At 39.4% G+C, this 13,727-nt stretch overlaps 1 protein-coding gene across 1 annotated transcript in view; it reads right to left on the bottom strand.

The window, feature by feature from the left end:
* ppl (periplakin) overlaps window positions 1–7,544 on the bottom strand; it is a 30,519-nt gene extending 22,975 nt beyond the window's left edge. The window contains 2 exon segments of the mRNA XM_020925924.2: window positions 320–419; window positions 7,354–7,544. Of these exon segments, the coding sequence (XP_020781583.2) occupies window positions 320–419; window positions 7,354–7,400 (147 nt within the window). The 5' untranslated portion in view covers window positions 7,401–7,544.
* Between the last annotated feature and the right edge of the window lie 6,183 nt (window positions 7,545–13,727).

The following is a 13,727-nucleotide window of genomic DNA, read 5'->3' as shown; positions in this document are numbered from 1 at the left end:
AAGCTTTATTTTCTCAGTATAAAATTATTTGAACATTCGTGTTTCTAAGACCACTCCTTCATATTTAATGTAGTTTTTTAAATTTTTGTATCTATCCTTTTAAAATACCAGATTGCATGGGTCTTGTTTGTTAGTTTTATCCTTCATATTACATTAACTTCAAATTATAATTCAAATGTTATGTCTCGACAGTTGCTCTATACTTTTACTTGATTAGTAGTTTTCCCAAATACTTTTTTAGTATTACTTGAGTAATTTCTTGGACCACTACTTTGTATTTCTATTTTAGTACTTTATTTTGAAGAAACAGTACTCTAACCTTGTTGAGGTTCTGCTCCACCTCATAGATGTTCTTCTCCACTTTGTCAGCATTTTTCTGCAGCTTCTCGATCAGAACGCTGAGTTCTGTAGAGGGAGCCCTGTGGACACACATGAAAAAACACTTCAGCTCAACTGTCAACCTTATAAACTCTGGGTTTTTTTTTCACATTCGTTTTATACCTTCTAAGCAATACCATTTGAGAGCGAAGGTCTATACTACAGGGGAAGGAGGTTTCATATGTTATTGTAAATGTATATAAATATACATAAATATAAAAACTTTATTAAAACATATTTTGCAGCTTGATGTTATTTGCATATTGTAAATGTCTGGACATTCCATTGTGGTTTAAATAAGCATTCAACAACAAGGAGTATGCGTACTACAGTCTTAACGCACATGGAGGAGTCGTAGAATTTTTGTGGCGTGCATTAAAATGGCAAAACTCATGGCTCCAAGTTGTGTAAAGCACTTATACCATGGCTACAAACTGAAATGTCTCACCTGTGAATGTCTGTAAATGTCTCAAACATTAGTTATTTCAGTGTTTTAAATTAAACCAGTCCCTATATTTTACTCAGAGCAATCGAGGATGTTTAGTCATTGCAAAGGTGATGTTGTGGTGATCGGTGCAGAGCAATGATATAGAACAGAGATTTGGCTGTTGATGGATTACTTGTGCTTTATGCAGTGTTAACGCACGGCAGTTACCCACTGAAATTCTTACTGACCTTGATACTTAATCATTTCTTCCTTCCCCATAAAATTCACCTATGTGCTCTGCTGTGTCACTTTTTCACTATTGCCTGGTGCACTATGGAGCTTTTCCATTTTTTCTTTTGAGAGTCAACATTCTAGGCAAAGCAATAACATCTCCATGGAAACAAGCAGTTACCCAACCCTCCACCAGAAACGTTACATAGTGCATATTGAATGAAGAGAATAGTTCTAATTTAGTAAGGAAAAAACAGCTCCTCTAATGTCTAACTATGTAAAATTAAGAAAATGCAGAACTGTGGAATTGCCTGAGTGAATGATCTATTCCCGGATGGAGTGGAAAGTGAGTTCATGCTCAAAAAAACACAAGAGAAGGGTTAAGGTGCTACACTTAACTACACTTGTTTAGTCCCTGTTTAGTTTGAGTTTTTTTTTTTTTTTTTTACCTCTTCCATACCTCCATTAGTCTCCACTATTGCTGTATAACCTGACTCACACCAGACTGATATGTGTAGCACTTTGAATTGAGTTCTACGCATAATCAATATGGAATGACTCTTGCTGAAAGCAATCAGAAAATGGGGGACATCATGGTGATTATTTGAATCCAAGCCAGAAAAATCTAACTTTTGTTATATCCAGTTGAGAGAAAAGCACAGGCATCTTAACTGTCCACAAATGCACAAAGTGCTTCTCTCAGCAGTTTTTCTTTCAAAACTATTATGTAGCTCTATGTGTCTGCCCCAGATTACACCTACATGACTACACCTGCACAGGTGTACATAGAAAAAAACAGAAGTACAGATTCAAAGTGACTTGTGAATTAAATCTCCCTTTCCCTCCCTTCTCTCCGCCAAATACATTAGTGATTCTGCCTGTGACTTCCGGCTCTTACACAATCCTTTAATAATGCACACACTGCTTTCATTTTAAACACCCCAACCGTTTATAAAAAATTAAAAAAAACATCCGTGCATGTTTGAACTGGAATTCTACTGGCACTGATGCAAATGAACATAGTTTCAACAATTCCAGATGCCAGGAGCTGACAGAAGCTGCAGGGGCTTTCTGTCACAGCAGAGTCACAGCTCACTGTATTATTCAGACTTCTTAAAGGGCTCATAACAAAACTGGAGTCACATGTGTCTCATTCATACGTGTTTAACTTTTCTAGTGGAGCTGCTTATCTCTATGGAGATATTATTTCTATGGCTATATTTTATCATTATTGTATTATTTTATTACAAGTGTTCTTATTGCTAAAAAAAAAAACAACCAAAACAAAACTTCTAAAACATGCATTCTTAGTTAGTATGAATGAAGTCATCCTAGGGCTGGGCCATATCACAAAAGAGCTCAACAGTCCCACCCACTTTGAAGTATGCTTTGGTTCCACAAGTAAATTTTCCATTTATTTTTCCCATAGACTTTTGAAAAATTAAAATTTTAAGAGATGTGGAGGCTATGCAGCTATGTGGTAACTAATATCTGTTGTTTCAAGTCTAAAAAGAATGCTATAATATGCAAGATTCTTCAAAATGTTTTAACAACTTGGTGGGTTATAAAGTTTCAGAAACAGATTTTAAATACAATTATGGATCATTATAGGAGTTGTTCTCATTCACCACATAGCATACCTTTTAACAGAATTTTTTTACAAGAAAAATGAATGAGAAATTTACTTCCTGAACCGGGGGTGCACAGTCACTGTTGAACTCTACAGTGTGTGGATAGTATGAAATTTGTGATATAATTATGTATGCACCGGTTTAGGAAGCTGTTTTCAAGAAAACTATTCTAACATGGTTAAAGTATGTCCATTTTACATAACACCTTGCTTTAAACTCCAGCACATGTAAAATCACTTTTGAACATTTGCATCTGGTGACCAAGCAGACCTCCACAACACGTGTACCAGAGAAAACATGATTCCCTTTAACATGGAACAGATGATCGGTGCGAAGTTAAGTCATTTTATTCCCCAACCACACTTTCTGGGACACTTCCAGAACTGTGCAAACTGAGCTTACTTCTTTAGCCTGTCTACAAATCACAAATCCCAAGGTGTGGTTCACAAAGACCTTTGCTATGGCAGAAACACAGAAGTTCTGTTGCAAGGGTAGACAGACCTTCTTTATCATTACAAAGATTACAAAGTCACACTGTCACATATGTCATATGTCAAAAATGCCATATACATTTTTTTCTAAAAAGAAAAAAAAAATCCTATGCTTTTTAAGTATGATTTTATACTTTTTGTCTGTGTAATCCCTCAGCCATCCAGATAGGATCCATAGCAAAAGAAAAAATGTACTTCTGTCAACTGGACAAAGTTTTTTTTGTTGTTGTTTTTTTTTTTAGCGAAGATGTTTCACAGACATTTTTTTATTTTTATTTTTTCAATTCAAAAGTTGCTTAGATGAGCTGGGAAATGTCTTCATTAAAAAAATAATCATAATAAATAAATAAATAAATAAAAATTTGTCCAGTTAATACTGCTTAAGCATACTTGATGTATGCCAAAACGTATTGTGCAATTGCTCATTGTTATGTAACAGTTAGTGAAAACTGTATCTAAGCAACAGGCCTGTTTGTTTTGATATAGGAGATATGAGGAGGGGCTTTGTGTCTTCTCTTGTACCAGCAAAATACATACTCCCCTGTTCCCTGTAAAACTCTGACTTCACACAGACCACGGTGCTTTTAATCCAGAGTTAGAAATTGGTAAAACTAAGCAACATTAACATACAACATTACAGTGAGTGCATGTGACTGTGGTTCTCTAGGTGAATTGGCATCTGTGTGCAATTCTGTTTATAGCCACAACCCTTTAAGAGAAATTAACCACCTCAAAGCAGATGGTATCCTCTGTGTTACTGACCCCACCGGTCAGTCCTGTGAAGGAGTGTCAGTGTTGTATGAGTAACAGCAAGAGACTGAAACTACGCCCCTTTGTCGTCTGTGGTCAACCTGGGGATTTATTCGGAGCACTTTTGATGAGGGATGCACTGATCTAGCTCTTTGCTCCCGAAAGTCTCATAATGTTGAACTTTATGATGAACTTTTATGTATACAAAACTGCTCTGTAATGACTTGAGAGATATAGTAATATTAGTTACATAACACATTTGGATCAGTTTTGTCTTATTTTATTTTTGGTTTAAGGAAATAAATGCTGTTTTCAGTCTCTGCACTAGTATCTGTTACTATCTGATACTAGTGCAGTATCTGTTTATCTGTTGATAAACAGATACTAGTGCGAGACTAGAGACTGAAAACAGCATTTATTTCCTTAAACCAAAAATAAAATAAGACAAAACTGATCCAAATGTGTTATGTAACTAATATTATTATATCTCTCAAGTCATTACAGAGCAGTTTTGTATACATAAAAGTTCATCATAAAGTTCAACATTATGAGACTTTCGGGACCAACTACCATCAGTAAACAGATTTATTATATTAATTAATACATCCAACCAGTATATGAAGTGAAGAGAACAAGACATGAAGCCTGTGATACAGGCAGGGGTGAAACAGGTGCATAGAGTCATGAGGAAATGAGTGGAATGTGGATGGTACAGTGACTCAAAGGCGTGCACCTGGATGCTTGTTTTGTTTATGCTACTGTCCTGTTTCAGACAATTGAAAAGAGAAAGGTGGAGTAGCATTCTTCAGATTTTTACCCTGCCCAGTGGAAGGGTCGATTTACAGAGATGGGAGGGGCTCCATACCTGCTCAGTGACAGAGACACAAGGGCATGCTGCTGATAGCACTGATAGTACTAGGCATGCACTTGCAGTGTTTGAGAAACAGGATCAGACACAAGTCCAGTCTAATTTTTCTCAATGCTCAATCGGACACTAGTCTGGTCACAATACTAACATTTCAAACTCAATGCCAATACTAAGGAAAATACTTGATACTTTATGCTCATTTTGATATTAGTTTGAAAATGAAAACATTTTTGACACAAAACAATAATAGTTTCTTTAATTAACTATTATGATATAGACCAAGAGATTCTTTCTCCTTCTGAAACTACTCAGGAAAGGTTCAACTGTATCATATTTATGCAATTTAGTTTTTCAGTATAAATACTTGTTGAAATTGGTACCTATTTCCAATAACATTTTAAAAATCAATCAGCATCTGGGTATCATTTTTGACAACTTGCAGTGTTCAGCTAAGATGTCATCATCATCTTCTGATCAATTTCACTTCAGTCAGCCTCTCTATCTTCCATTTTTATAGAGAATATCCAGTTATTGAGTTTTCTGTATTTTCTTGTGCTCATAAACAGACAGTCAGAGACAGGAACTATTTCTAAGCATTTATTTATATACTGTACTATACATGATTTTATATATATATATGTGTGTGTGTGTGTGTGTGTGTGTGTGTGTGTGTGTGTGTGTGTGTGTGTGTGTGTGTGTGTGTATATATATATATGCAGGGGAATAAACGTAACTTATTGTCATGTATTAGTTATGTTTTGTCATTGTTGTGTTTTAAAAGTCACTGCATGATTAGATGAGGGGGCAAAAGAGCATAAGGGTTGTCAAAACTCAATACCCATGTACTCAATACAAAAACTACTCTCACAAGTATTGATACAGCCAAAATCACATAAATAGGATTCAGCTGGACCTGTCCTGGAAAACTGTTTCGAGTATCAAGCCTTTACCTTATGATCAGGATAAAATGTTTGCATCACGACAATACAGTCAACTATATTATATTAGAGCAGAATTTATTTTAGATTTTTTTTTCTTCAGGTTTTTGTTATGCTGTAGGTTTTGTTTTTTTCTTAGGAACTGTTAATTATTTATATAGGTTGGGCAGTACTCAGTTATATTTTCTTCAGTTAGTTCTTTTGCTACTCTTTCCACTCTGAATGAGTCTAAAAGTGAAATCAAGCTTTATGTTCACAATTTTAAATAATAATTATGTCTTTGGCAGTTACTCTTCACATTACACTTACGTTTCTCCAATACTTTTTTACTCTTACGCAAGTAATTTGTTGAACCAATACTGGTTACCCACATTTTACAGTATAATAGTTTTTGCAGGTTTCAGTTGTGTATTCTCTACTGACCTCTGTGGTGTGTGCTTTAATGATTTATTTTTGTTGTATATTGGAATTTAAATTGGTAGTGAATACAAGTAACTGAGCAGAGAGAGGGAGAGGCTGCTGCTAATCATTCCTCATAGTCCTTGAACAGCAGTGGACTTATCAAACAGGTTCACACTACTGCACCACACCTCCACAAAACCTCGAGCCTGTTTTACACAACAGGCAATCATTATCCGGCTATGCAGAGAAAAAAATGCCTACTTAACATGAGCTTAAATGTTCACTTTTGCTCTAATGTTGCAACATATCTGTGTAAGTGGTTCTTTGCTTCTGACCCTGTAATAGCACAATGATGCCATTAAAATAAGACTTAAAGGTCTTGTATTATTTAGAATTTACTTCTGCAAGTTTTAAGACATGTTATAATGTCGTTACATCATCAAAAACATATCTGGAGTTATGTTTTTTTTCATTTACACATGTTTGAGTAACCATTTCTTTTCAGTCTGTCTGCATCTCCAAAGCTCAAGATGCTCTGTTTCACCTTGTGATGTCATGAAGCAGCTTCTTTTCCCTTTAGTTCAATAGATTGACAATTCCATGGCTGAGATTATCCAGATTCTAGTGAAGGTGTATGAAGTTTAAAAACATAATTCTGCACTTCCTGTATTACCACTAGAAATCACAAGGTGGCACATAGTCAGTGAGGAGCTCGCCTGAAGGTGCAGGGTTGGTGAGTTAAACATGTGTGAATGGAACAAATCACAACTCCAGGTATGTTTTCAAAGAGAAAACTTCATTATAATGTAGATCACAAAACAGTGTAATATGGGCCCTTTAAAGCATTCTTAATAAGAAATAGGGCAATCCTTAAAAACCGACACAACATTGCATGCTACGTGATTGTTTATACCTTTTTGCAGGGGCACGGCTTGGTGTAGGCTGTGACTTAAGGGTATGAAACAAGCTCATATTTATGACATAATGCGTAATTACAATAGCCTATACTTTAAATTACTACAAATTTTATTTTTGCATTTTTTCATAACTTACACAGAAGCGACCCAAGACAGGGCGCTACCATAACACAGAACCAACTCACGCGGACACAAGGCTGTCCCGAACCTACTTAAAGACTTCTACGGCAAAGCGCACGTCATCATAACATACAGAATGTTCACAAGACGAAGTGACAGAGTTCAAATGACGCAACACAATCGATTCCGGGGGAACTTACGTGCTTTTGGGCTGCGTTATAGCGGTAGACCTCTTCTTTTTGAACATGGTGCCAGGTTAGGTGAGCTGCCCCTGTCCCGGCAGGTGAAGCTGGAGCAAACGTCGTGTGCGTGGCTGTAGATCGCAGTGGCGCGGCGCTGTGCGGGTGTGGAGTGTTTGGTCGCAGTATCATAGCAGCTTCCCTCCCACAACACGCACAAGGCCGCCCGTCCAGTCCGAGAGCCTACACCCGCTCCACCTGCTCGGTCAGGGGGTGTGGCCTTACAGCAGGAAGACCAAAGAGGGGCCGCCTTAGCTCATGGAGAGTGCGCTCTTCTTGAATTTGATGAAGATTGTGTAATAAAAAATGAATAGATGTAGGTAGCGAAGCCAAACATTTTAAGTAAGATAGTAGATACAGTAGTAGTAGATACAAAGTAGCGGTCCAAGAAATGCCTCAAGTAGGCCTACACTAAGAGTAAAAGATGTATGTAACTATCTATCTTAAAGAGTCGGATATAGTTCTAGTTTAAAGTTAATGTAATATGAAGGACAAATCATTGAATAATCTGGTATTTACTAAGGATAGACACACAAAAATTAAATGCATTGTTAACATAAAACTTTTGGCACAAGTAGAGTTACTCAGTGGGAGACAGTCACAAACGTTTACTCAAGTAAGAGTAGGAGTAAAGGTATGCTGCTAATAAACTACTCTGAAAAGTACAACTTATTTTAAAAAGTTACTCAATTAAATGTAACTGAGTGCTACCCACCTCCCACAAGATTTTAGAGCAGGTTTAAAATGATCAGGCTACATTTGGATAGTTATTTGATGTGTAGACTAAAATTCAGTAAACTTATTGTTGGAATGATTTGTAAAAAAGTGGAGATACAAGTTTAATTATCATATATATATAAAAAAAAAAAAAAGCTTAGGCCAAGTAAACCTCATGATGTACATTTAAAAACAACAAACAGGCTGTAAATGAGAGCAAAAGTAAACCTTTAATCATGCAGGCTAGTGATTATACAAAATGCTCTTGTGAATTTCATGTAACATATGTTTGCTCAAATTTGGAACTTGAACTCAAAAGCTGTAGGTCAGCATGAACATGCTAAAAATGAACCCCTCAAACCATACTGAAAAAAACTTTGTACCTACTACTTTTCACTCCACTTCAGTGTAGTTGAGTAAGAAGTGCTGATATCTGCTTTCAAATGTAGTGAAGTAAAAGTAGTAAAATGTAAAAGTAAAATGTAATTTGTAATGTGGCTGTTTTGGGAAAATTATCAAATAAATAAATGTTTTCCTTGATTAATTTCCATGATTATTGATGATCATGGCTTTGTCCTCAAATTCAAACTTTTCTTTTGTACTGTGTTGTAAGTGTCCCACATGCATGTCTGCAATGGAGGGTGAGTTGCTTTTAATCTCATGCATGTGTAGAGTGTGGATTGTACATGTTTATCGTGACAATAAAAATCATTATATTGTTCTATTCAAACACTATAGATCTATTGGCATGAAAATGGTACAGGCTAAAGCTACACTATGGTGTCTTTAAAGTGATATTCCGCAAGTAGAAAACAAAAATTTTTATAAAATCTTGGGTCTGAAAAAATACCCCAGCCTTGCTCAAGCTGCATGCAGAGCTACTATGCAACTGTGGTACTACCACTCAGCGAAATGACTGGTTAACTATATGGAGAGATAAATACATGATAGATATGCATACCCCTATTCTGTAAAACATTTCGTGCAAATAAATAATATCTACATTTGGAAAAGCAGATGACAGACCATCCACCAAAAATGTTTAGCTCAGAGTCACCTTGATTTTTGAGGAGGACTTGTGAAAATAAGAAGGCTTGTGGCAGAGCAGTAAGGATGGGTCACACCTTTATTAGTTCTTGGCTGTCTGGATGGGTGTGTTTCACCTGCAGTCGCCAAACCAGCTTGGCGAGTTCTCTGTAGGAGCTGCATGTGCTGAAAAGGCCAATAGCTTTTATGTGTGTGTGTGTGTGTGTGTGTGTGTGTGTGTGTGTGTGTGTGTGTGTGTGTGTGTGTGTGTGCGTGCGTGCGTGCGTGCGTGTGTGTGTGTGCTGAAGTAGGCCACAGCTCAAAGAACTGTGACTTTTCTCATACACTGAAATATTTACTCCAGCAACTTCTTAAACAGTAGCTTTATGTAACATTCCCTTGTAGTTTGAATGAATCATGTTTATGTTGTCAGTAATGATTTTGAGCAGTTATATTTTTTGCATCTAACTTCCAAAAGTAGTTGTAAAAAGTTAATGGTCTATTCTCTTTTCTAGTCTGATTGTGCTGAAATTTGAATCACTAATGCTTGATCTCAGCCTGAATATCATCCATTATAAAGCATATGAAAAGTGAACACTCACTATAGCGCTCTCTAGCATAGACATTAATGTCAACATATTGGACTTCTACCAAAATCAGGGATTAAATTCTAAGCATGATTACAAGTAAATATATATATATATATATATATATATATATATATATATATATATATATATATATATATATATATATATATATATAATGGTAATGGTTATTACGATACCCACAGTCCAAGCTAACGGCCAAACAACTAGTAGCTCAGTGTTCATCCACAAACGGCAACTGCTATCACAACTAGAGATTGATGAGGTACAACACAAATGCCACGGCAAGGGGGAACCAGTGAGCCAGGTCAGAGGGGAGTTGACACCAACTCCCCAACCAGAAATTGGGTACGAAACCCCAATAAGTATCACGCTGAGCGAGGCAGCGACTGACCTGAAAGATAAGATCATGGCCCGAATGAACACAAGGCAACCCCGATGCCAGTTACAGAGGCTAAGTGAAGTACCATCTGAAAGTCTCCTAGACGATGTGAATGCAGCACTGACAGTGATCCCTACCACAACAATCACTGAAACCAATGAGCTGATATACACTTCAGCAGCAGTGATCCTAGATGTGTTGGGCTATAAGAGCAACCATGGGAGCCATGCGATACAATACCCACCATGGCAAAGACGGTTAGAGGCTAAAATCAAGGAGGTGCGGAGAGAAGTGAGCCAACTGTCAGAGGCCCAGAAAGGTGCAATGAAAAAGCAAGTGCCCAAGAGGTACAACCAGTTGCCCATACCTGAAGCACTCGAAACTGCCAAACAAAGGCTCCAAGCCTTGGCCAGCCGCCTAAAGAGGTACACACGAGATAACGAGGCCAGACGAATAAACCGGCTGTTCGCAACACAACCGGCGAAAGTGTACGCTCAGTGGCAGGGTAATAACACCAGAGCAGACCCACCAAGGCTGGAAACTGAGAGGTACTGGAAAGGCATATGGGAAAGGGAGGCATCACATAACACTGATGCACAGTGGCTGGTGGATCTGAGAGAAGACCACAGCAACCTCCCTGAACAGAATCCAGTCACCATCACAGTGGCAGACATCCAGGGAAGAGTCTCAGGTATGAAAAACTGGACCGCACCGGGCCCTGACATGATCCATGCGTACTGGCTAAAGAAGCTCACTGCCCTCCACGAGCGCCTGGCAGCACAAATGAACCAGCTGCTAAGGGATGGGACTCACCCTGAATGGTTAACCCAAGGGCGTACGATCCTGATCCTAAAGGATCCCTCAAAGGGTGCAGTCCCATCCAACTATCGGCCATTAACCTGTCTCTCCACAACATGGAAGCTCATGTCAGGCATCATTGCGGCTAAGATAAGTGGGCACATGAATCAATACATGAGCGCAGCACAGAAGGGTATTGGCAAAAACACCAGGGGAGCCAAACACCAACTCCTGGTTGACCGAACAGTCGCCCGCGACTGCAGAACCCGTAAGACCAACCTGTGCACTGCCTGGATTGATTACAAGAAAGCCTGTGACTCAATGCCACACACATGGATCACTGAGTGCTTGAAGCTGTACAATATCAACAGGACTCTAAGGGCGTTCATTGCGAACTCGATGCGGTTGTGGAAAACCACCCTTGAAGCCAAGGGGAAGCCACTTGCACATGTGTCCATCAAATGTGGCATATACCAAGGAGACTCACTGTCCCCACTACTGTTCTGCATAGGCCTGAACCCCCTCAGCCAAATAATCGACCGCACTGGCTATGGATACCGACTCAGAAACGGGGCCACCATCAGTCACCTCTTCTACATGGATGACACCAAGCTGTACGCTAAGAGTGAGCGAGACATCGACTCACTGATCCACACCACAAGGATCTACAGCACAGACATTGGGATGTCATTAGGGCTTGAGAAATGTAGCAGGATGGTGACAAAGAGAGGGAAGGTAGTCCACACAGAGGGGGTGTCACTCCCAGAGGGAACAATAGCAGACGTTGAGGACAGTTACAAGTACCTTGGTATCCCACAAGCAAATGGCAACCTCGAAGAGGCAACAAGGAAAGCGGCTACGGCCAAATACCTGCAAAGAGTGAGGCAAGTCCTTAGAAGCTCAATGGCAAGAACAAGGTGCAGGCAATCAACAGCTACGCCCTGCCAGTGATCAGATACCCTGCAGGGATTGTAAGCTGGCCAAAGGAGGAGATACAGACCACAGATGTTAAGACACGAAAGCTCCTGACCATGCATGGAGGGTTCCATCCCAAATCCAGCACCCTGAGACTGTACGCAGGCCGGAAGGAAGGGGGCCGAGGACTAGTGAGTGTGGGAACCACTGTCCAGGATGAAACATCCAAGCTCCTTGAGTACATCAAGGACAAGGCCCCGGCAGATGAGGTGCTCAGAGAATGTCTCAGACAGTGGGGTCCAGAGGAAGAGGTGCTGGAGGGACCATCATGGCAGGACAAACCCCTACATGGGGCGTACCACCGGAACATAACTGAAGTGGCTGATATCAAGAAATCCTACCAATGGCTTGAGAGGGCTGGTCTGAAGGACACACAGAGGCACTGATCCTGGCTGCTCAGGAGCAGGCCCTGGGCACTCGAGCAATAGAGGCCCAGATCTACCACACCAGACAAGACCCACGGTGTAGACTGTGCAAAGAGGCTCCTGAGACAGTCCAGCACATAACTGCAGGGGTGTAAGATGCTGGCAGGGAAAGCATACATGGAGCGACATAACCAAGTGGCGGGCATAGTGTACAGAAACATCTGTGCAGAGTACGGGCTGGAAACCCCAGGATCAAGGTGGGAAACACCTCCAAAGGTTGTGGAGAATGACCGAACCAAGATCCTGTGGGACTTTCAGATACAGACTGACAGAATGGTGATGACGAACCAACCAGACATAGTGGTGGTGGATAAGAAACAAAGCAGAGCCGTGGTGGTTGACATCGCAATACCAAGCGATGGTAATATCAGGAAAAAGGAACACGAGAAGCTAGAGAAATACCAGGGGCTCAAGGAAGAGCTGGAGAGAGCCTGGAAAGTAAAGGCATCAGTGGTGCCTGTGGTGATCGGAGCACTCGGGGCTGTAACCCCCAAACAGGAAGAGTGGCTTCAACAGATACCGGGAAAAACAATGGACATCTCAGTCCAGAAAAGTGCAGTACTGGGAACAGCAAAGATACTGCGCAGAACTCTCAAGCTCCCAGGCCTCTGGTAGAGGACCCGAGCTGAATGAGGGTGAGAGAGACCTACCACCGTGGAAGGTGAGAAACACATTTATATATATATATATATATATATATTAGTATATGTCATGTGTGATTGAAAAAAATTGAGAGATGAATTAATTATGATCTGTAATTAATTAATCTAATTAATCTCATTTTAATCTCACCTAAAAATTGCTGAGAAAAGCCTTCAATTTGAGGTATTTTCATTTAAATTCATTATTACATTATTGTGGCAGATCAAAAGACTGATATAGATTAAAAAAAGTGACTTTATAAAGTCATTTATTGTTTAACAAATGTCTCCAATTTGGCTGTTGAGCCCAAGTCTCCATGAATAAGCAACTGTTTGCTGTAAAGTAGCAAAGACGAGGAAATCTGAACATAATAACTTTTGTCTACTTAAAGACAATAAAAAGTCCAGTCTTTCCTTAACCATGTTAAAAATATTATTGATAGAGAAATGCTTTATATATGAAATCACTGGTTTTAGTCCTTGTTTTAGTCCTGGTGTTAGTTCTGGTTTAGTCCTGGTTTAGACCTGGTTTAGTCCTGGTTTAGACCTGGTTTAGTCCTGGTTTAGACCTGGTTTACCTGGTTTAGTCCTGGTTTAGACCTGGTTTAGACCTGGTTTTAGTTCTGGTTTTAGTTCTGGTTTAGTCCTGGTTTAGTCCTGGTTTAGTCCTGGACTGGATTAGTCCTGGTTTTAGTCTTGGTGTTAGTTCTGGTTTAGAGGCGTACAGGAGGAAGCGCGGTTTACGCAGCGTAGCGAGAAAACA

The sequence above is a fragment of the Boleophthalmus pectinirostris genome, unplaced genomic scaffold (assembly GCF_026225935.1).
Source record: "Boleophthalmus pectinirostris isolate CB_2022bp ecotype Guang Dong unplaced genomic scaffold, ASM2622593v1 HiC_scaffold_17, whole genome shotgun sequence".
Lineage (NCBI taxonomy): Eukaryota > Metazoa > Chordata > Actinopteri > Gobiiformes > Gobiidae > Boleophthalmus > Boleophthalmus pectinirostris.
The sequence above is the reverse complement of the archived record's forward strand: the minus strand, read 5'-3'. Positions and strand labels throughout refer to the sequence as shown.